Source organism: Gossypium raimondii, chromosome 6 (assembly GCF_025698545.1).
Source record: "Gossypium raimondii isolate GPD5lz chromosome 6, ASM2569854v1, whole genome shotgun sequence".
NCBI lineage: Eukaryota > Viridiplantae > Streptophyta > Magnoliopsida > Malvales > Malvaceae > Gossypium > Gossypium raimondii.
Genome location: NC_068570.1, coordinates 53982087 through 54004645, shown reverse-complemented (window position 1 = coordinate 54004645; position 22559 = coordinate 53982087). Strand labels below are relative to the sequence as shown.

At 32.3% G+C, this 22559-nt stretch overlaps 3 protein-coding genes and 1 non-coding gene across 5 annotated transcripts; 3 read left to right on the top strand and 1 right to left on the bottom strand.

The window, feature by feature from the left end:
- Positions 1 to 9627: 9627 nt before the first annotated feature.
- Positions 9628 to 12425, top strand: LOC105773187 (zinc finger CCCH domain-containing protein 29). The gene is made up of 2 exons (XM_012594890.2): positions 9628 to 9824; positions 10185 to 12425. The coding sequence occupies exon 2, from the start codon at positions 10198 to 10200 to the stop codon at positions 12166 to 12168; it is 1971 nt and encodes a 656-aa protein (XP_012450344.1). The 5' UTR covers positions 9628 to 9824; positions 10185 to 10197; the 3' UTR covers positions 12169 to 12425.
- A 1510-nt stretch (positions 12426 to 13935) lies between these two features.
- LOC105774562 (probable serine/threonine-protein kinase PBL4) lies at positions 13936 to 16067 on the top strand. Of its 2 annotated transcripts, XM_052632930.1 has the most exons (5): positions 13936 to 14151; positions 14465 to 14727; positions 14807 to 15073; positions 15163 to 15298; positions 15447 to 16067. In XM_052632930.1, exons 2-5 carry the CDS (start codon positions 14617 to 14619, stop codon positions 15908 to 15910), a joined length of 978 nt encoding a protein of 325 aa, XP_052488890.1. In that variant the 5' UTR covers positions 13936 to 14151; positions 14465 to 14616; the 3' UTR covers positions 15911 to 16067. The 2 variants fall into 2 exon arrangements, with proteins under 2 accessions (XP_052488890.1, XP_012452549.2); XM_012597095.2 differs by lacking the exon at positions 13936 to 14151 and having other exon boundaries at positions 14169 to 14727.
- A 315-nt stretch (positions 16068 to 16382) lies between these two features.
- TRNAA-AGC (transfer RNA alanine (anticodon AGC)) lies at positions 16383 to 16455 on the top strand. Its single transcript has one exon. It is a non-coding gene; the product is annotated as a tRNA-Ala (tRNA).
- Positions 16456 to 16604: 149 nt separating this feature from the next.
- LOC105774561 (em protein H5) lies at positions 16605 to 17373 on the bottom strand. The gene is made up of 2 exons (XM_012597094.2): positions 17137 to 17373; positions 16605 to 17039 (listed from the first exon to the last, which is right to left on the bottom strand). Exons 1-2 carry the CDS (start codon positions 17249 to 17251, stop codon positions 16870 to 16872), a joined length of 285 nt encoding a protein of 94 aa, XP_012452548.1. The 5' UTR covers positions 17252 to 17373; the 3' UTR covers positions 16605 to 16869.
- Positions 17374 to 22559: the final 5186 nt, after the last annotated feature.

The following is a 22559-nucleotide window of genomic DNA, read 5'->3' as shown; positions in this document are numbered from 1 at the left end:
GTAGCACCTAAGTATATGTTTGGATCGCTGGTGAGATCTAGGTTCTTTAGCTTGTGCAACGGCTTAATTATTATCACATCGGAGTTCTATAGCATCTAATATGCTAGGCACAACCTCTAGTTCAGTAATGAACTTCTTGATCCAAACCGCTTCCTTTGCTGCCTCACTAGCTGCAATATACTCGACCTCTATTGTAGAATCGGCTACTGTACTTTGCTTTGAACTCTTTCAGCTCACAGCACCACCATTAAGACAAAACACAAAACCTGATTGTGATCGAGAATCGTCCTTATCGGTTTGGAAGCTGGCATCAGTGTAACCTTTTACACTTAACTCTTCCTCACCTCCATATATTAAGAACGTATCCTTAGTTATTCTTAAGTACTTAAAGATATTCTTAACTGTGGTCCAGTGACCTTTACCGGGATCTACTTGGTATATAACATGGCATATGAGACATTTGGACATGTATATAACATGGCATACATGATAGATCCAATAGCGAAAGCATATGGAATTTTACTCATGCGTTCTCTCTCTTGTGGAGTTGAAGGACACATTTCCTTCGAGAGTGAAATACCATATCTCATAGATAGGAATCCTCTCTTAGATTCTTCCATACTGAACCTTTTTAGTACTTTATCTATGTATGTGCTTTGGCTTAGACCTAGTAGTCGTTTTGATCTATCTCTATAGATCTTCCTTCCTAAGATGTAAGTGGCTTCGCCCAAGTCCTTCATAGAAAAACAACTTCCTAACCAAGTCTTAATAGACTGCAAGGTAGGTATGTCATTTCCTATGATAAGTATGTCATCCACATATAATACCAAGAGTGTTATAGTACTCTCACTAACTTTCTTGTAAACACATGGCTCATCTTCATTTTTGATAAAACCAAACTCTTTGATTGCATCGTTAAAACGAAGATTCCAACTTCGAGAAGCTTGCTTTAATCTATAAATGGATCTTTGTAGCTTACATACCTTTCTAGCATCCTTTAGATTGACAAAACCTTCAGGTTGTGTCATGTACACATCCTCTTCAAGTTTCCCGTTAAAGAAAGATGTTTTGACGTCCATCTGCCAGATTTCATAGTCATGAAATACAGCTATAGCGAGCAAGATCCTGATGGATTTAAACATAGCTACAGAAGAAAAGGTTTCATCATAGTCAACACCATAAACTTGGCGAAAACCTTTAGCGACTAATCGCCCCTTGTATGTTTGTACATTACCATCCATGTCGGTTTTCGTTTTGAAAACCCACTTACACCCAATGGGTTTAACCCCTTCGGATGGGTCAACCAAAGTCCATACTTAGTTTTTATACATAGAATCCATTTCAGATCTCATGGCCTTAAGCCATTTCTCAGAGTCTGGGCTCGTCACCGCTTCTTGATAAGTCCTAGGCTCATTTTGATCTATAAGAAGAACATCACCATGCATTGTAATGAGAAATCCATATCTCTTGTTTGAGGACAATCCTCAAGTTACAGAACTAGTCAAGAAAATTTAAACCATTCAATTTGTCCTTCTCAATGACCGATCGCAATGAGAGTGTATTAGTGTTTGAAGCCATAATATATCTACAACAATAAAATATGTATGTGTAAATTTACCAGGTTTATATCAATCATTAAAAGGACTTTATTAAATGATATTCCCACTATTTTATTACAAAAGTAATAACCCTCATATATTAGTTTCAGAAAGAATTTCTCGAAAAGTATTTTAAGTGGGTTAAGAATCCTTATTTCACCTCATCCTAAGTCAGCTTTGGTTTTACTCTCAAGATTATGGTTATCTAGGTAAGCAACACTTGCTAATTACATCATATGTAACTCCTAAAGTTTGGTGAACAACTCTTATTCTAATCATCTTATGATTTATCCAAATTACTTGCCTCTAGGTTTCTAATCCTATTAGAATAACCTAGTTAAGTTATTAACCAATTTTAACCAGCGAATATCACTTGTTTATTCTTCTCGTTTAACCAAGATAAATACTAGCACTTTGCTTTAGTAGAACCTACACAGTATTGATCGAGGCCTTAACGTGGACAAAATTGAAAGGCTACATTGATTTAATGTTTTAATAGAGGGATTTTGTTAAGGTTTACATCTCACCAATTATGGTTTACTTTAGTCTATTTAGCTATTTAATTGATCTCTTCAATTAATGTAGTTCATTATTATCAAATTTTAACATATTTAAAATTTGGCATGCTTTAGACATCCAAAGCATCTCATACATGAATAAATAAAGCAATAAATAAATGCAATAGTTATAGCCCATAAACTAAGGTGGTGCAACCCAAGCCAATGGGAGAACCAAAAGGAAACCTAAAGGTGTAAGTCGTTTCACAAGCTATCGGTCCAAACTAGTTGGCCCATCTTCCTTCTCGTCTAGCCCACAGCAACTCTTGCAAATTACAATATGCAAAAACTCGTTTTAAATACAAGGGAGTAAGATGAGAAGAGAAATACAAGAGAATAGTAGTAAGGCACGACACGCAGGACGTATTTAAAATAATTACAACATATTATCAAATGGGTCATCGGGCTATAACTATGCATTTTCAAACATCGTGCATCTCAAAAATAGCATACATAATTCAACATTTTGTTAAGGTGAATTATAACATATCCTTTCAACTTTTATGGCCACCAAGTTTAATTTATTATAAAACATGCTTTAAGCGATATGTTAAATTCAAACGTATAATAAATAAAAAAAACATTTACTATATTAACTACATATTATTATTAAATGTTTTTTACCTTGTCACCAATGGAAACGTATAAGGTTTGTTCACTCGGGGACATAGAAATGGTAGTTGGCACCACGTCCATGACTACAACAGGAGCAGACAACCACCGATTGACATTTTATTCGGTTCCGTTACCTGACACTACTCCTGATACAACATGGCTAACATGGTTGATCCCCAACTCGGTCGTCTGTATTTTTTTAAGTCAACTAGGTGTAGTAGCCACCTTATATATACCCAATTTCGAGATTTATCGGGCATTTGAATGCCCCAAATTAACCATAGGATGAATGTTCAGGTGTATTGTTCTTTGACAACGTCAGACGCGTCCTTAGGAAGTTCTTTGAAATTATTCTCCAACCACTTTATATCTATCCAACCACCTTGAAACTTGTTCGACACCTTCCCCAAAAATGCCTCGCAAAGGTCCTCTTTATCGGGAACGACCGCTGACCCCGTAATGACTAACCCATCCACCGTAAACCAAGTTGTAAAGCTACGCCCTCAAGTGTGATTGTACACTCACCGCATGGAAGATGGAAAGTGTGTGTCTCGTGCCTCCATCTTTCCACCAACGCGCTGATGAGTTTAGGATCGAGTTTGCAACCCTCGAGCATACGAGATGCATGCAAGAATCTCGAATCTTGCAAGCAACCACGAATTTTGGTGTTTGGGCTCTTTGACAACTTATGTATGAACCCTTCCAAAACATAATTATCCGCCTCTTTATATCAACAAAGTAAAATAAATATTTTTTAAAAAACTTAATTGAAAATAAAAAAATTAAAATTTCTCCTTACCGTTATCGCTTGAGCGGCAGAAATGTGCTTGTTGTTGAAACAAATAAGTGAGCTTGTCATTCATGAAAATTTAATCGAAATAAATATTTTAAAAAATTAAATATAACTATAGTATTTTTAAACAAGTGTATAGCAAAATTTCGAACAAAAATTGAGAAAATTGAGAGTGTAGAGAGAACAGAAAAAGTTGGATTTGAGTGAAAAGAATAAAAATAAATTGGTATTTATAGGAAAAAGAATACCGTTGAGCCATTTATAAAATTTTATCGCTGTCAATGTTTAAAAGTCAATGGAAAAATAATCGTTAGAAGAACATGCTTTTACATACTATTTTTCTAAAACGATCTATTTACTAATTAAAAAAAACGAGTCCATTAAAAAATGGACATATTTGATTTATTTAACCAAGATTATAATTCAATGATATGACACGTGCTTGAAAGAAAAATGCGAGTTTCCTAATAGTGGGAAGGAGTAGAAGGCTGAGTCAAGGACAACATATGATATCTTATCCTAAATTAAATTTCATATCTTATTTCTATTAATTAATTTATCAAATCCTTCCAACAAAAAAAATTAGTAAATCCTATAAATGAACCCAGTTTATTTCGTATTATATAATTATAACAAAATGGAAGTGAAACGTGCCATTGCGTTATTGACTCGGTTACAGCTTGGAATCCCGCCCTATTTCTGGTCCACCCCAACTCACTCCGGGGCACTCTTTTCTAGCCTACTCGCAACTCACGACGCGTGTTTCTCACTCAGCCCTTTCTTTTCCTCTTCACCCACGTGCCCGTTAATTTGCGTCCTACTTATACTTTTCAAGTAAATTATTGAAATAGTCGCTTTTGTTTATTTAATATTATATTTTAGTCATTTATATTATTACGTTGTAGCATTTTAGTTATTGAGTCATTAATTACAGTTAATAATATAATGGTAAGCTAACATGATACGTTAAATCATCGTTTCAAATAAAAATTAGGTTCATTTATACAATTGATCCTTATATTTTTCGTTTTGAATAATTTAATTTTTCTTTTCTGTTTTTAACTTTTAACTTTTTTCTTTTTTCATTCTCTTTTGTTTTTCCTCTATTTTTCCCTTCTCCATAACTTTTTAACGTAATTTTTCTATATTTTACATTTATTAAAACTAGTCATAATACTTTTATTTTTGAATAATTTAACTGTTTCAAGTGAGGCAAGCTTGTAGACTAGTTTTAACAAATGGAAAATATAGAAAACTACATTAAAAGAAATGAAGAAGGAGGAAAACAGAAGGTGAAGTAGAAGAGAATGGAAAAAAAGGAAAGTTAAAAAATATAAAGAAAAAATTAAATTGCTAAAAATGAAAAAATATATAATGATCAATTGTAAAATTTAACTTAAAATTTTCATTTAAAATGATGATTTAACGTAAAGTTAGCTTATCATTCAAACTAAATTTTTTAAAAGAATAACCACTTGGGAAACAATAAATTTTAATTTTACCATATTTATATTTTATATAATTTTTTCACAAATATATGTTATATACAAAAAAAAAATTCAGCTATAATATATTATTTATATAATTTTTTTGGTAAGGGCAAAAGCAGCAAACAGATGTGGAAGAAAAAAACTAGGGTTCCCATTCCTTGGTAAGCTATCCAGTGATTGCCTGTCGAGCCAGTCTATTCATTTTGTGAAGGAGGTGATGTTGTTGGTGCTTGAAGGAGATGCGCATCGCTTTGCTCAATGTTGTGCCATCAACTTGGATAAGAGCCAGTTTCTAGTGGAGTTTAATATAGCCCTCTAGTATTGGTCGCCATCTTGTGGTGTTGTATGAAGCATACATGCTTAATCCGTAGTGAATGAAGTTTCCCTAAAACGGAACAGATTAGGAGAAGTTTACTGTGGAGCACGAACAAGTGTTTATAGTATGTGACCTTAATTATATATAGGAATGGGGAGATAACCTTCCAGCGTCGCTGCTGCCCCATTCGTCTCAGTTTCATTGTTATATGTCAGTGATGCAAAGACTAAAAGGCGAGGAATGCTGGTTTTGCATAAAGGGAGGTTTAGCTAGTGTGATGCTATAGCGGCGGTGCATATGGTATATTTTTGGGGCTACTTGCTGAGGGTTCGGTGCAACGCCGGAGGATAGGATTTCATTTATGTGCTTCCATATCTGCTAGAGGGTAAGAATGCACCCAAAGATATCTTCTTTGACCTCTGGTGGCGCTTTATGGAAATCCTGAACGAACTCATATGGTGATCCAAGTGTAAATGTGGTTATCGATTCTGAAATCTAATCGTTGTAGAATCATTAACATCAATAACAATACATATGTAAAATAATTAATGAATTTATCAGTAAGAGCTATATGTTTTTTTTATTAAAAAAATTATCCAATTAACAAACGAAGTAGTGAAGTACATGCTTTGGGTCAATATATATTTAGAGTTATCCATAGGCTGGTTAGGTCAGGTCCTATCAAAATTTTAAGTTCGATTGATGATAAATGGGCTTGAATTTTTACCCAAACCTGACCTGGATAAAAATGCTAAAATTCGGGTCTAACTTGCCTGTAATATTTTATTTTATTTTATTTTTTATATAAAAAAGTTTAAAAAATATAATACATCAAAAACGCTAAAAATATTCAAATAAATATTTCCCCAAAAATTGAAAATATATGTATTTTTAAATCTTTATACATAGGTGCAACTTAATAAGCAATTGGCTCTAAACTAGTAGTAAAATTAACAACAAAACAAAAGTTATACAATATCCAAATAGTAACAACATAATAGTGAAATGGTAACAAAACAGTGAGAAAATAACAGCAAAATAGTATAAAACAACAGGGTTTATTTTTTGTAAAGTCAGATCGAGGTCTTACTTTTTTGCCTAAACTCTCCCTCATTGAATTAAGGTATAATTATAGTTGTTAATGGCCGTGATCCGGCCTGAAAGCATACCGAAAAGTAAAAATGATAACATTATACCTTAAGGTAAAAATGAAAAATAAAAATCATTAAGAACCTAATTGAATGTATGTATGTATAGATTAATAAACTTTAATAACAATTACACCATAATAATTAGTACTGAAATAGAAATTTAAATATATTGACCAGTGAAACCCACATAATTAATATAATAAAAAGCTGACATGTCAGTCAATTACCGGTGAGACTTGTCACATAAAGAACTCATTCGAAACTTAAAATTCTCAAAATTGTGTCCTAACCTTACTTTAGTATATATATTAGATTATGGTTTGAGGCATTCTATTATTGCAATATTTTAATTATAAAATAATTAATATATTTATATTATATCCAATAATCCGAGTAATATTACTTTAATTGATTATGTAAAATAAAAATATTATTTAATAAACATGTAAAATTACTTACATAAAAATATTGAGATTAAAACATTATTTTGGACATGGGAAAATATGATAAAATAGTTAGAATATTATATAAAAATAATATAAACAAAATATAAAATATAAATATTAAAATCTCACTGAACTATTTACTTGTTAAGATTTATATAAATTCTAGTATATTTAGACTTCGGTACCAAAATATATAATTTTGTCAAATATAAGTACTATATTTGATTAAAAATAACATAGGTACCACGTTTAAAAAATGTCAAACTCAAGTATCAAATGCATTAAGCCTTAATTGTTTAAATAATTGTTAAAAAAGTGAAAAGATATATCAACATTTAAATTAATTAAATATTTAAATAATGGAAAAAGTATAATAGTAAAAAGTATAATATATTTATTTTTCAAATGATTTAATATTTAAAATTTGAAAAAAATGTGAAGTGAATATTATATTAATTTTTAATTAAAAATTGAAAAAGGATAGAATATTGGAAAACAAAACAAATTAATTAATTATAAAATGTATATTTCAAGGTAAATTATGTCACAAGTGGAGTGTTTAAACTCTATCAACAATGTTAGGGGTTTACAAGTGTTTTATAGAAAATAATAAAATATTAAAATAAATATTTTTAAAAAGATGCTCATACCAATTTTTCAAGACTGCTTGTGGAATAAAAAATATTAAAAAAGAAAAAATTTAACATCAACAATAATAATTTTAATGAAATTTTACAACCAATAAAATTAGTTGATAACTAATTTAATAAAAATAAAAATAATTACAATTTGAATTTGAATTAAATAAAAATAAATATATGTAATATATGTAACTTGTTGCATTAAATATTGCAGGAAGACAATTAAGAGTTCAGAAATGATAGCTGGAATGCTATGCCAAAACAAAGTCTTCCATGGCCACAAATAGGCACTGCTTTTTAGCTATCCATTCTAAACTCAAAATTCTTCCTGTGTCTCTTGTCAGTTGATATTCTCTAATTTAAATTTAATTTTTGATGTGCAAGATCCATTGTATGGCAAGCACAGAACATACTTTTAAACTCACAGGAGATTTATTCTCAAATTGCCTAAAAGGTTTTACTCAAAAAAGAAAGAAAGAGAGAATTTCAACGAGACATAATTTTAAGAAAACACTCGGGATTTTTATAGATAGTTTTTTCTATATCTTACAACTGAGGATCCTTCCTCCAATGCACGAGTTGATTTATGTATTAACTCATTTAATATTTGACTAATAACAAAAGTTATTATTTTTTAAAACATGATAATTCTAATAAGAAATTAAATTTAACAACTACAAACATTATAACGGTTTTGTAAAAGTTTCCAAACAAATAATCTGAATCATTTTTGGCTGTAATTTTTCAATTATTAATAAAATATTGTGTATTAAAAATAATAAAATTATTATTAATGTGTTGTAAAAATTTAAATGTGAATGCAAAGATACATTAAAATCATTACTTCTTATCATGCAGGAATTTTGACTACTTAAATTAAATGTATCATTCATTTAAAATATATACTAAATATATTATAATTAAAAATAAATGTATAAATAGTATTTTTTCAGTGGTTTTTCTGTAATGGATAAAATTGTTTTCCACAAAGTCATTTAGAACACAGAAAGAAATAATCCATTTTCCTTTTAAGGGTAAATGTTTGTGCATTTACTTTGTTATATTAAATATATATGATGAAATAAATTAATGAAATTTATAACATATAACTAGAGCTTATCATGAGTTAGGCTGGATTAAGTAAAAAATTTAGGCTCATTTTCTAGGCTTGAATCTTGTTCTACTTGAAAAATAGACTTAAAATTTTACCCAAACCTGACCAGAATAAAGATGTTAAAACTTGAGTGTGGCCCACTTGTATTAAAAGTTTTTATATAAAAATAAATTTTAAAAATATAATACATTAAATACACTACAAACATTAAATAACATTAATATAGATACAATTTAGCAAATAAATATCTCTAAAATAATAGCAAAATTAATAATAAAACAAGAGTTGTATAATATATAAATAATAACAACAAAATAATAGTAATATAATAGCGAAATGATAGTAAAATAATGAAAAATAGTGACAAAACAGTAAAAAATAATAACAATTTTTTTTTACAAATTCGAGTTAGACCCGAATAAGAAAAACCTTACTCAAGATCCAACCCGCGTAAAAAATGAGTCTTACTTTTTATCTGAACTTATTGTTCGAGCTTATATTTTACCCTAATTCTTTCACTCTTCAAACGGAGCTTTCAACTCTACCCATAATCAAATTTACAAGTTATACAGTAAACTCTAAATACAAAATAATTAAAAAGTAATTAATAAAATTAAATTGTATACAAAATTCCAAAGCGCGTGAGCTGAGGGCGAATCTTTAACGTACGCATGAAGACCTATGGCCAATCGGCTTTGGAGTTGAAAAACATCCAACTAGATAATGTTTTCATTTGGTTTTGCATTTACATTTCATTTGCATTTCATTTTTAATTTTAAGTAAGGAAGAGGGGACCTTTCCCCTGTCTCTCTCAATGATAATGATAGCCATGGAAGAACCGAGATGAAGAAGAATAAGTTAAAGCCTGCCCTTTGAAGTTTAGACTTTGACCCATAATATAGAGAAAGTGAGGGGAAGGAAAGCCGCACTTTCCTACCATTTTCCTACTAAACAAACACCATTTCCCAAACCTTAAAAGGACCCCCCCAACTTGCTCTTTTTTCTCCTCCAATTTTCTTCTAAACCAAACTCACTCTTCTCCTCACCTACTTCCAACTAATACCCTTTTTTTTTTCTTCTTCTTCAACTGAGACTGCTTATAGGTAAAAATACTTGAACTTTGGTTTGAATTTATGAGTTCTTGTTTGTTGGGTTTTTGGATTTTTGGTCAAAAGTTGTGAGTTTTGGTTCTGAGATGCTGAAGTCTTGGAATAGTCCAAGTCTTTTGATTTAGAACATAGCTGTTTTCTTTCTTTTATGTTTGAATTTTTGTATTATTTGATTTGTAGTGTATGGAACTGATAATTCTAGATTTGGGGTTTCTTTAATTTACCTTTTTTTTCCAAAAAAAAACAAAAAAAAAACATTTGCATGTGTTGTGGTGTAGCAGAGCTATCTTGTTCTTGTTTGATTATTGCTATTTAGTGAGAAACTGAGTTCTTGTTGATGTAATAATTATGCAGGCCGTGTTTTGGGATGTGCAGTGGTTCAAAGAGTGAACATAAGCCCTCAAGTTTCATCATGGAAGGTGAATTACAGGAGCCAAAAGCCGGTTCTCAATCAATTTTGCTCGAATTGGCTGCATCTGATGATCTAGTAGCCTTCAAAAGTGAAGTAGAAGAGAAAGGTTTGGATTTCGGGGAGGCGAGCTTCTGGTATGGTCGGAGAATAGGGTTGAGAAAGATGGGATTTGAAGAGAGGGCGCCTTTGATGATTGCAGCCATGTTTGGTAGCATCGAAATTTTGAAATACATCATTGGAAGTGGCAAGATTGATGTGAATAGAGCTTGTGGCAGTGATGGGGTTACTGCCCTTCATTGCGCTGTTGCTGGTGGTGCAGATTCTTCGGTTGAGATTGTCAAGCTGTTGCTTGATGCATCTGCCGATGTGAATTGTGTAGATGCTAATGGGAACAAACCTGTTGATCTGATTGTGCCGGGTTTAAACTCTTCGAGCAATCACAGAAGAAAGGTGATTGAGTTGTTACTGAATGGCGATGATGTTCTTTACGGGGAAGAAGAATCTGATAAGACAACGATGCCTCAGTTGCCGAAAGAGGGGTCTGAGAAGAGAGAATATCCTATGGATGTATCACTGCCTGATATCAACAATGGGATATATGGAACCGATGACTTCCGGATGTATATGTTTAAGGTGAAGCCTTGCTCGAGGGCATACTCCCATGATTGGACTGAGTGCCCTTTTGTTCATCCTGGTGAGAATGCGAGGAGAAGGGACCCAAGGAAGTACCCTTATAGTTGTGTGCCGTGCCCTGAGTTCCGAAGGGGGGCTTGTCCTAAGGGTGATGCTTGTGAATATGCTCATGGTGTGTTCGAATCCTGGCTTCATCCTGCTCAGTACCGGACTCGGCTTTGCAAAGATGAGACTGGTTGCGCTCGTAAAGTTTGTTTCTTTGCTCACAAACCTGAAGAATTACGTCCCGTGTATGCTTCCACTGGATCAGCGATGCCTTCTCTGAGGTCTGCTGCAATGAATGCAGTGGACATGACAACTTTGAGTCCTCTAGCACTCGGTTCTTCATCTTTGCCGATGCCGACGACTTCAACGCCACCCATGTCTCCTCTGGCAACCTCTTCATCACCAAAGACTGGAGGCTTGTGGCAGAACAACTTTAACCTCACCCCACCTGCATTGCAGCTACCTGGTAGCCGCTTGAAGACTACTTTTAGTGCCCGAGATTTCGATTTGGAAATGGAGTTACTCGAGCTTGAAAATCAATTGCAGCAACAACAGTTGATGGATGAGATATCGAGTCTCTCCTCCCCATCTTGCTGGAGTAAGGAATATGGTCGTCTCGGGGATTTGAAGCCTAGTAATCTCGATGATGCATTTGGATCTCTCGATCCTTCCCTGCTGTCTCCGTTGAAGGGACTGTCTATAAAATCCGGAATACAAGCCCAGTTGCAATCTCCAACTGGACTTCAAATACGCCAGAACTCGAACCAACTACGTTCAGGCTACCCAACAAACCTTACATCATCCCCTGTGAGGAAGCCCTCGGCATTTGGTTATGACTCATCGGCTGCAGTGGCTGCAGCAGTAATGAATTCCCGGTCTTCAGCGTTTGCAAAACGGAGCCAGAGTTTCATAGACCGTGGAGCAGTGACCAACCGTGCCGGACTTGCCACTCCTGCTAATCCCACAACCACAATGTCTTCAAACACTTCGGATTGGAGCTCTCCTAATGGGAAACTGGACTGGGGTATTCAAGGAGATGAGCTAAACAAGCTTAGGAAATCCGCTTCGTTCGGGTTTAGAAACAACCACCCCGCTGCGAGAGCAACAGACATGATGGCATCGAATATGGAAGAGCCAGATGTGTCCTGGGTTCATTCCCTCGTGAAAGATGCTACTCCGATGGGAACTGCAACTTTGCCATCGTGGGTGGAGCAAATGTACATAGAACAAGAGCAGATGGTGGCATAAGAAGAAAGGATTCATTTGCTCATTTGCTTTAGTCTTAACTTATTTCAATATATTATTGAATTATTAGGTGAAAGATGGATCAAAACAACAAAGAAAATTGATTTGATTATTTCATATTCTTGATTCTTTTTTATTTTCTTCCTCTTTGGGGGATTGTTCTTCAATGTTTCAGCCGAAGTTGAAGGTTATGGCATTCCTCAAATTTCTGTGATCTCGTTGTAATTTTCTATTAATGTGATTTTTCTTTTATCTGATGATACACTTGTGTTGGATGCATATCCACATGGTACAATTATATCTCTTATTTAATATTGGTATAGGTTGCATTATTCTTATTCTACATGCTTATCTATGTTGGTATATTTCAATATTTTCATATATTTATAGTATAATTTTTACTCTCAAATATATATCAAGTACATACTTAAAAATAGGTTTATATACACAGATTTTTAAATTATTTATTAGGTTGAGCAACTTAGTTTAATAATTATATCATATTTATTAATGTAATAATAAAAATAAAACTAATTTAGAAAAATAAAAATTATTTATAAGGGAGCTTCTTAAAGGTGGTCTTCATCTTACTATTATTTCGACTAGTTAATTTAGTTTTTGTTATTACTCTTTAACTGTTTCCTTGTAATAAACAAAAATATTTAAAATCGCAAAATCTTATATCAATTGTTACCTAAAAAAACATTCATTAATATTAAGCAAATGCGACACAAAAATAATAAAATTATAGTTTAATCTTACAAAAATAATAATAATAATAATTTACAAATTAATTCTTGAAAAAAGAAAATTCTGGCTTAGCAGGCAGCTATCAAAGCTGACTGATTTCTCAGAATTACCCCTTCTTGTAGCCGCAATATATCCAATACAACCCAGCCATAACAGGGTTGAAAAAGTCTTAAACAAAAATTTAACCCTCTATAAAAAAAGAAGCCTCCTTTTTTCTCTGATTTCATGCTAAAGAACCTCTCTACCAGGCACTTGTTCACGTTAACATTGTTCATTCAGCTTCTTCTTTTCGTTTTTACGCAAAACCCATACAGTTTATTCCCTTTGTTTCTTCATTTCTGGCTTCCAAAGGATAGGAAAGGGTAGATACTGAGTGAAGTGACAATGGGCAATTGCTTGCAATACTTCTGGCCTACTGCGCAAAATAACCCTGACACTTCAGGTAATGTATTAATGGGGTTCATTCAATCGTTCTTTTTGTTCCTTTCTTGCTTTCTTGGAAGGTTTCATTTACTTTAGGTAATGTTTTTAGTTGGATATTTTTCATTTCATGCAATGGTTTCTTTTTGTTCCTTTCTTGTTTCTTTGGAAGGTTTCTTTTACTTCAGGTAATGTTTTAATGGGGGGTTTCTCATTCCATGCCATTCTCTTCTCTTTTTCTTGTTATCTTGAAAGGTTTCATTTACTTCAGGTACTGTTTTCAGTTGGATATTTTTTATTTCATGCAATGGTTTCTTTTTGTTCCTTTCTTGTTTCCTTGGAAGGTTTCTTTTACTTCAGGTAATGTTTTAATGGGGGGTTTTCTCATTCCATGCCATTGTCTTCTCTTTTTCTTGTTATCTTGAACGGTTTCCGTTAACTTTAGGTATTGTTTTGATGGGGTTCTTTCCATTTCATGCCATCTTTCTTTTCACTTGTTATCTTGAAAGGTTTTCCATTAACCTACTTAAGCTATTGTTTTGATTGGGTTCTTTCATTTCATGCAATAGTTCTTTATCTTTTTTTTTTTTTTGGGGGGGGGGTTCTCATTCCATGCCATTGCCTTCTCTTTTTCTTGTTATCTTGAAAGGTTTCCGTTAACTTTAGGTGTTGTTTTGATGGGGTTCTTTCCATTTCATGCCATCTTTCTTTTCACTTGTTATCTTGAAAGGTTTTCCATTAACTTAAGCTATTGCTTTGATGGGGTTCTTTCATTTCATTAAATAGTTCTTAATCTTTGTGGACACTTGATTTCAGGTAGACATGTTGAGTCTTTTGTTAATCACTTATACTATGTGTTTCCTTGAAAAGAAGGCATTTTTGCATGTTCTGTATTTGTTTATCACTTGAAATTGACTCAAAAGGCATGTATGTAATTTGATACTTCTAATGACATGGAGTACTGTTTTAAACATTTGAGCAATGATATAGTAATCTGCTTGTGTTCGTAAATAGCCAATTGTTTCACATCTATTCATTCAGCATGTAAGGCTTTGGTTTTGATGTGAATAACTTAGTTACATATGGCCTTAAATCTTATATTAACTCATAGGAATGAGTCTCTCTTCAGGACTTACAACCGGTCTCCTGAGTGAAATAACATCTGAAAGTGATTTCCCAACCGTCAATCTGAAAGTTTTCACATATGCTGAGCTAGACAAGGCTACTAGAAACTTCGCTTTGGCGAATCGCCTTGGGGACGGCGGGCCCAGTCATGTTTTCATGGGGTACATTGATGAGCGGGCCTGTAGAGCTGCAAGCCTTGCAACTGGAACACCCGTTGCTGTGAAGCGGCTTAGAACCGGAAGCAATCTGACTCATGATGAGATGCTGGTAGGTTACTTCCTTCATCATGGTAACTTTGTTTGAAAAATTATTCTTTGCCTCATGTATCTGTTTGCATTTACTGTAGAGCGTAGTTAATGACCTCGGTCGGCATGTTCATTCGAATCTGGTCAAGCTTATTGGTTATTGTTTGGAAGAGGAACATAAGCTTTTGGTCTGTGAGTATCTACCTAACGGAAGCTTGGAGGATCATCTTTTCATACCTGAGCGTTTACCATTGTCGTGGGAAACAAGGGTCAGAATTGCCATGGATGTTGCTAGAGGCCTTTCTTTCTTACATGGTCATCGAGTTATATTCCGAGATTTAAAGGCAGCGAATGTCCTACTAGATTCGGTATGTATGTTAATGGTAACATAATAGCAACATTCATGGTTGATCACGGCATTAGCAGTTGTATCAGTCACTGACACATATTGTTGCAGGCCTTCAATGCAAAACTTTCGGATTTCGGCTACGCAAAAATCATTCCTGGCGTTGATCCATCTCGCACTGATCCAATTTTTCGAACCCGAGCTTCCGGTATTGAAGGATATCTTGCCCCTGAATATCTTGCTACAGGTTAATTTGTTTGCCCCTTTTATCCAATCTCTGTTTACCACAAGCTCTGATTTTGGTTCTTATGGAACTGATAATAGCACATTGCTTCCTTCATAACCAAGTAACAAGTATTGAATGAATGAATTAGCTCTCTTGCAATGTTGTGCAGATCAGTTAACTTCAGCAATGGATGTCTATAGCTTCGGGGTCCTATTACTCGAACTGGTTTCCGGCCGCCGTGCTGTCCAACAAACAGAATCTGGTATAGAGGACAACATAGTGGAGTGGGCACAACCGAATATTGGCAGTAGACACCTGTTGGACAAAATCATGGATACCAAGTTAAGGGAGTACTCCCACGAGGAAGCTTATGAAGTTGTGCTCATTGCATCGGAGTGCGTAGGTGAAAAGGCGCAACGACCGCGAATGCGCAAGGTTTTATCGGCACTGGAACAGCTTCGCCCTTCTCTTGTCCCTGCCACTGCGTCATCAAGCAGTGCTCCTGTTGCATCATCAAGCACTACACACGAGCTTTCTTTTAGGACCCTACCTCAGCTTCAGTGTCCTCCCTCAACCATAGTTTCATCACGCGAAGCACTTTCTCCTCCTGGCTGCTGCTGTCAGGTCATCTGATTTGAGACCCACCCACCATGTGAATTCTCTCCATTTTTGTCACCATGTCTGGCTGTTCCAAAAACAAAGAAACAGGAGGTAAATTTGGCTTTTAAGCAAAAAAAAAAAAAAGATTGTATAGAAAAATGATTCTTTGGATTTTGTATACAACATCATATCTTGCAGAATTGCTTTTATGGAATGGAATTGATTTTTAGTTTTACTCGTACTAGTCTGCAGTTACATTGTAATGCATATACTAACAAAATGGAAACTTGTTAAAAAGGTCGAAATTGATAAGATCATTCTAGTCTAGCCCTTTCGTTGATGGTTTCTTCCCCAACAAGCGATTACAATTCGGTAGAAACCAGTCCAAATAGGTTTTATTTAAGATGGATTTGCCAACCTTCTCTTAATTAAAATATATTCACCCTAGAATCACCCACTTAGGATTATTGCTTTAAACTTCACTAAAACAAGGCGTCAACGACATGGGGATGTAGCTCAGATGGTAGAGCGCTCGCTTAGCATGCGAGAGGCACGGGGATCGATACCCCGCATCTCCATTTTTACTTTTTTCTCGAGTTCTTTTAAGTGGAAAAGATCATATATAGCTTCGACTTTTTTAAGCTTTCTGAAACTCAACTAAAATCTTTGCCAAATCTGTCAGAGATAAATACGTTAAAACAACATAAATGAATTATGGAAGTCATAATTACTTATATAAAACATCTCCATTGTTAGCTTTTAACTGCAGAGAAGCATAAACTGAGATCAAACATCTCCATTTTCCACCTAGCTACTTTAAAGAAAAACACTGAAACACATCCATTTTACATACTACTTACTACTAACTACTACATGACACACGTGACATGACTCGAATACCTCCTTAAAGTTTAGTTTTAGCTACCCCTAAACATCCGCTGCTTCTCCACCAACAACGTTGGATTTTTATTTCTTCCTTCTTTTTTACTTATTTAGCCCCTCTGCTTCGTCGCGAACTTGTCCTCATTGATTGGAATCCCCTCTTCCGCCGCACGTTCTCCGCCCGACTTCTCGACGGTGCTCAGCCCACCTTTACGACCCATTTCTTGATACCCTTCCCTTCCTATCTGGTCCCTCCTCGCCTGCCCTCCCCGGCTCCTCCCTTTGCCGCCACCCCCAAATGAAAAGCCATTAATAGGCAAACAGTTATTCATAATATGATGATAATAATAATAAAGAATCATTGTTAATTATATTACCTCCAGCAAGGTTTTCTTGAGCTTCAACGCTTTTGCCACCGGTTCCACCAGGGACAACGGTCTCTCCTTGCCTTGCCCTACGATCAAGCTCATCTCTTTCCTGTTGGGAAGCCATGGTTTCTTCTTCTTTTTCTTGGTTTAAACTCCTGACGTTGACTGAGGAAGTTAAACTGTTAAGTTCTTAACCAGAATATCCTGGGAGTTCCAGTTTCTTAATAAGCATATATATATATAGTGGTTTGTTGGGCTCAGCTCGAATCACGGCGGGAAATATAAAAAGGTGGGGATTAATCAGTGACTGTTGACAGGTGAACTTCGAGAATGACACGCGGTGGGTTATCTGGCGGAGCTAGAGAACAAGTTATGTACGCGTAGGTCACCGTCGGAGAATAGAATGACACGAGTATCGTTATTTCATGCATGGGGAATATTAATTTATGGTTTAGATATTGATGACAACATGATGTTTTAATCCCTATTTTATGATTTCATGTTATTTGTTCGTTACATTGGTTTGACAGTGGAGCTTTTACAAAGTTCATTCATTTGTGGAGTCTTCTAGTTTAGTATTGCCATTCCCGGTCTACGTAATAATTTGTATATTATTAGATACTACACAAATCATTATGAAAATTGTAATACTTTGAGTAATTATTTTGTGTATTTAAATAATACTTTGACTTGATACAATGCTTAAAATTATATTTTGATAAATTTTAGTTAATGAATATGTGATTTTTAATTTACATAATTATTTTAATTATTTATAAGCACCTTAAATGCGAAGATTGATGGTTCGAGCTACAATGCGTATATCTCCACAATTATTCACACATTCAATGAATCTTATTAGTATTGATCTTCACCAATCAAGATACTCCTCTATAAATTGTACATGACTTTTCATGAATGTCAAAAACAAATGCCCGACATAAAGATAATACATTTGATAAAATTAGATTTAAAATTAGATTGATAAAATGTGTAAATTTAGAAGACTAAAATTATTATACCAATAAAAAGTTATAACGTTTGACTTTCGTTAATGACTTAACAGAGAAGTGATAAAAAATTTAAAATTTAAAACATTAGTGACTAAATTAAAATTTTTATAATTAGATAACTAAAATAGAAATACTCTCATGGGTGACTATTCTTGTAGTTGACCCTAATCATAATACAAACTACACATTTAAGAGTTACAAATTTTAATATATTTTTAAAAATAAACATAATATTATTTATATTAAGCTTCTACATTGCGAGCGATAAGAAACTAATTATTATATAAATTCATTTAGTAAAAATATTTTAACATTATAAATATTATATATCAACTTGTCAAATTAATTTTTTAAACCAAATATTTTAATAACATAAATTATTATTTATAAATCATCTTATAATTGATATAATTTTTTTGGTCACGCACAAATGTCCATCCAAATATGGCTTATATAGTTTCCAGTGGACATTGATGGGCTTTGCTAATCCCAAATGCAGCCCAAATAAAGAGTCCAATTGTAGACAACCAATAAAAAGACTATTTTTTATTAAAAATATAATTTCGTTATTTTGATAGCTATAAGTTTATATTTTTAAAGGATTAAATCAAATTTTTATCATTTTTTTAAAAACTAAAGTTATAATTATACTATTACTAATTTAAATTTTATAAATTATAAATGACATAAATGAAAAAAAATTCATTTTAGGGGTTCAAGAACTCTTGCCAGCCTCACTAGATCCGTCCTTGGATGTACATAACATGAGTGAGTTGGGTTAGATTGATGGTTTGATTTGTTTCTATCTAATTTTTTTATTTTTTATATTAGATTTTGGGGTTTTGAATTTATTTTTATAAAATGAGTTTTGTTTTATGACTTTTAGATCTTATTTGATAAATTTTCAAAATGTCTTTTATAATTATTTAAAAAATTTAAGTAAATAAAATAATCAATAACTCTTATGCATTTTTTTTAAAAAATAAAATTTTATATAGGACTTTAAAATTATATTCACTATTTTACATATAAATTTTATCATAAAATAAAATTAATTATAAATTAAATAAAAATAAAATTTAATTCTATTCAAATAATCATAATTTTACTTATATTTCAAAAATCATCCAAATTCCATAATTTTAATAATTTTTATTTCTCTGTTTTTTTTCCTTTCTCAACCCTCTATGCAAATTTGAATACCAAACGTTTATCCCATTGTTAATAAAGTAATTATATTCGGAGCATTAAAAAATTCATTACTAAACAAAAAAATTTATTTAAGGAGGGTGAACAAAACTCGATAAATCAAAAAAATAAAAAAATCAAATTTTAAGTTAATCGAATCGAGTTATTTGAGTCAACTCGAATAAATAATTTGAGTTTCAAGTTCAAATCGAATTAAATTTTGCAATTTAAATAACATATTGGTGTAAATACCCATTTTGTCTCTGTCAAGTTTGCAAATGAGCAAATTTATCATTCAACAAAATTACAAAAAAAATCAAAATAATTTTTAAAATTCAAAATATTTATAAAAATTTCAAAATTTATAATTTTTAAAAATATATAAATTTCTATAGAATAATAATTTTGGACCTAAATAAGTTAATTAATTATTCAAGTTTATAAGTATTATTTTTTATTTTTCTTTGAAAAAGTTTTCAAATATATATGGTTTCAAATTGATGTGTGCTAATATGGAATTAGTTATCCTGTAACAAAATTTTAATTTGATATGTTTAATTTTTTAATTTAACTCGAACAATTTCACTCGATTCAACTTGACTCGACTCGAATTTCATTTCACTCAACTCGATTCAAATTTTTTTTTTAATCGAGTTAGGATGATAAAATAATACTCGCCAACTAAATTATTTTGAATTTTTTTTACTCGATTCGATCTAATGCTGACCCTTATATCTAACCATATAAAAAAAATCATATTAAGCAACAATTATAGCTGGGATGAGCTAGTAAGTCAAGATTTTTGGAGCCATTGTATTATCAACTATTTACATGATTGTTAAAAGGTTTTCCAATGCTCATTTACAAGAAATGTCAAGTCAAATAAGGAACTTACAATTATGGGTAGCATGTTGAAAATAGACCTGTCATGGGCCGGGTGGCCCGGCCCGACCCGACGGCCTGCCCGAAATATGGGAGGGTTCGGGTAAAAATATAGGCCCGAAATATGGGCCCGAAATATGGGCTTGGGCAAAAAAATGAGGCCCGTTTTAAAAATGGGCTCGGCCCGGCCCGGGCCTAGGAGGCGGGCCGGAAATTTTTTCCGGGCCCTGCCCATGGACAGGTCTAGTTGAGAATAAAGAGTGCTCTTTTTATGATCACTAGATGGACACCAAATTATACTTTAGGTACACACTTAGTTTTCATATGTTGATATTTGGATGCAACTTGGGGTTTTTTTTTTTGGTTAGAATATCAACCTCTATTTTTCGTTGTTCATCTTATCTAATTTACCGGGGAAGTTATATGGGTAGGTTGTGTTCGTTAGAACCTTTAATACCAGGCTGTGCTATGCAATAAGATGATGAAATTGTTACATGAGTGAAATTCGGTTACGAAAAGGTTTAATAAACTTTGCTTTCATTGTGGTAGAGGTGATCATGGGCCGGGCCAAGCCGGGTTCGGGCCAAGCCGGGTTCGGGCTGGGTTTGGATAAATTTTTAGGCCCATATTTCGGAACGGGCATAGAAAACGGGTCAAAAATTTTATCTAAGCCCGAGCCCGGCCCGACCCGGCCCATATTGAACTTTTTTAGCTTATTTCATTAAATAAAAAATTTTAAAACAAATATTAAAACAAAAAACAAATAAAAAAAGAGACTAAAACAATTCTTAAAACAATACACAAATTAAAAATATAATAAAAAGTTGGGTTTTTACAAAAATAATATAAAAAAATAAAAAATTACCAAAATGTTATACATTTTTTTTATTTACCAAAATATATATAATTTTTTTTATTTACCAATATATATAAAAAAAAAACCAAAAAAAAAAATTTGGACCGATTTGACAGTTCCCTTGGTCAAGGAACATCATTGTGACCAAACAAGGAAACCTTGTTGGCGGCACCAAACAAGGATTCCTTGTTACGGCACCACCTTAAATATTAAGGGTGGTCGGTTGGTGGGGGGAAGAAGGAGAGGGGAAGAAGAAGAAAGAAAGGAAGAAAGAAAAAGAAGGAAAAGGAAAGGAGAGGAAAGAAAGAAAAGAAGGAAAGAAAAGGAAAGGAGAAGAGGAAAAAAAGAAAGAAGAAGAAGAGGGAAAGAAGGAAGGAAAAAAGAAAATAAGGTAATTATTATTATTAATTTAAGATTTTGCAATATTTGTGTGTTAAAAATAATGTTAAGTACATTTTACGTATTTTATTAATTTATTTAGGATATATAATTTTGAGATATATTTAGCATGAAAAAATTAATGGTATGTACATTATATGTTGATTAGGAATTTTTTATGAAATTGACTTAGGATGTTGAAATTAGTTTTGTTAGGAAAATAACATTAAAAGTAAAATGATAAAGAAATATATTTAAGAAAACATAAAATACGAAAAGAAAAACGAAAATTATATATTCATCGAAAGTAAGAAAATGCGAAAAAATTATATCTTTAATAAATTGTAAACATAATGCACTGAAAAAGTATAAAATTATAAAATTTAAAATTACGATATTTTTTAAAATAATAAAATGCGGAGAGAAAATACGAACAAATGGCCAAAATAATAGTGTATTACTAACTTTTAAAAATTGAGAAATAGTTAATACAAATATTTTAAAAATGTAATGAAATAATATAAAGTAATAAAATAAAAATAAATATATTTTATTGAAAATAAAATCGGAAAAAATACGAGCAAATGGCGGGATAAGGATTTTTTCTTACACCAAATAAAAACCGGTTTTAGTAATTTTTTATTTTGGTAAATAAAAATATATATAATATTTTGGTAATTTTTAAATATTTTATTATTTTTGTAATGTTTTATTATGGGTTTTATAAAAAATAATATAAAAATAAAAATTACCAAAATATTATAACTCTTTTTATTGACCAAAAATATATAATTTTATTATTTACCAAAATATTTCAAAAAAAGTAAAAACAAAAAGAATAAAAAAGGAAAAAACACGAGAAATTTATAAATTAATTTTACACTAAATACACTAAATAATACGAGTAAATGGCGGGATAATGGTTTTTTACAGAAATTAATTTTAAAACACACTAAATTAATAAATTTAAAACATTATGTAAAATTATAAAATTAGAAATGAAGATATTTTTTAAAGTAATAAAATGCGGAGAAAAAAATACGAACAAATGGCCGAAGTAAGAGTTTTTTACTAACTTTTTTTTTCAACTTGCAGGCTTCGCAATGGCTTCATTG

Coding starts and splice junctions, on each gene's coding strand:
- LOC105773187 (XM_012594890.2), top strand. CDS start 10,198: ATGTGCAGTGGTTCAAAGAGTGAACATAAGCCCTCAAGTTTCATCATG.
- LOC105774562 (XM_012597095.2), top strand. CDS start 14,449: ATGAGTCTCTCTTCAGGACTTACAACCGGTCTCCTGAGTGAAATAACA. Junction 14,728..14,806: donor TGACTCATGATGAGATGCTG/GTAGGTTACTTC, acceptor CATTTACTGTAG/AGCGTAGTTAATGACCTCGG. Junction 15,074..15,162: donor CGAATGTCCTACTAGATTCG/GTATGTATGTTA, acceptor ATATTGTTGCAG/GCCTTCAATGCAAAACTTTC.
- LOC105774561 (XM_012597094.2), bottom strand. CDS start 17,251: ATGGCTTCCCAACAGGAAAGAGATGAGCTTGATCGTAGGGCAAGGCAA. Junction 17,040..17,136: donor TCAAGAAAACCTTGCTGGAG/GTAATATAATTA, acceptor GTGGCGGCAAAG/GGAGGAGCCGGGGAGGGCAG.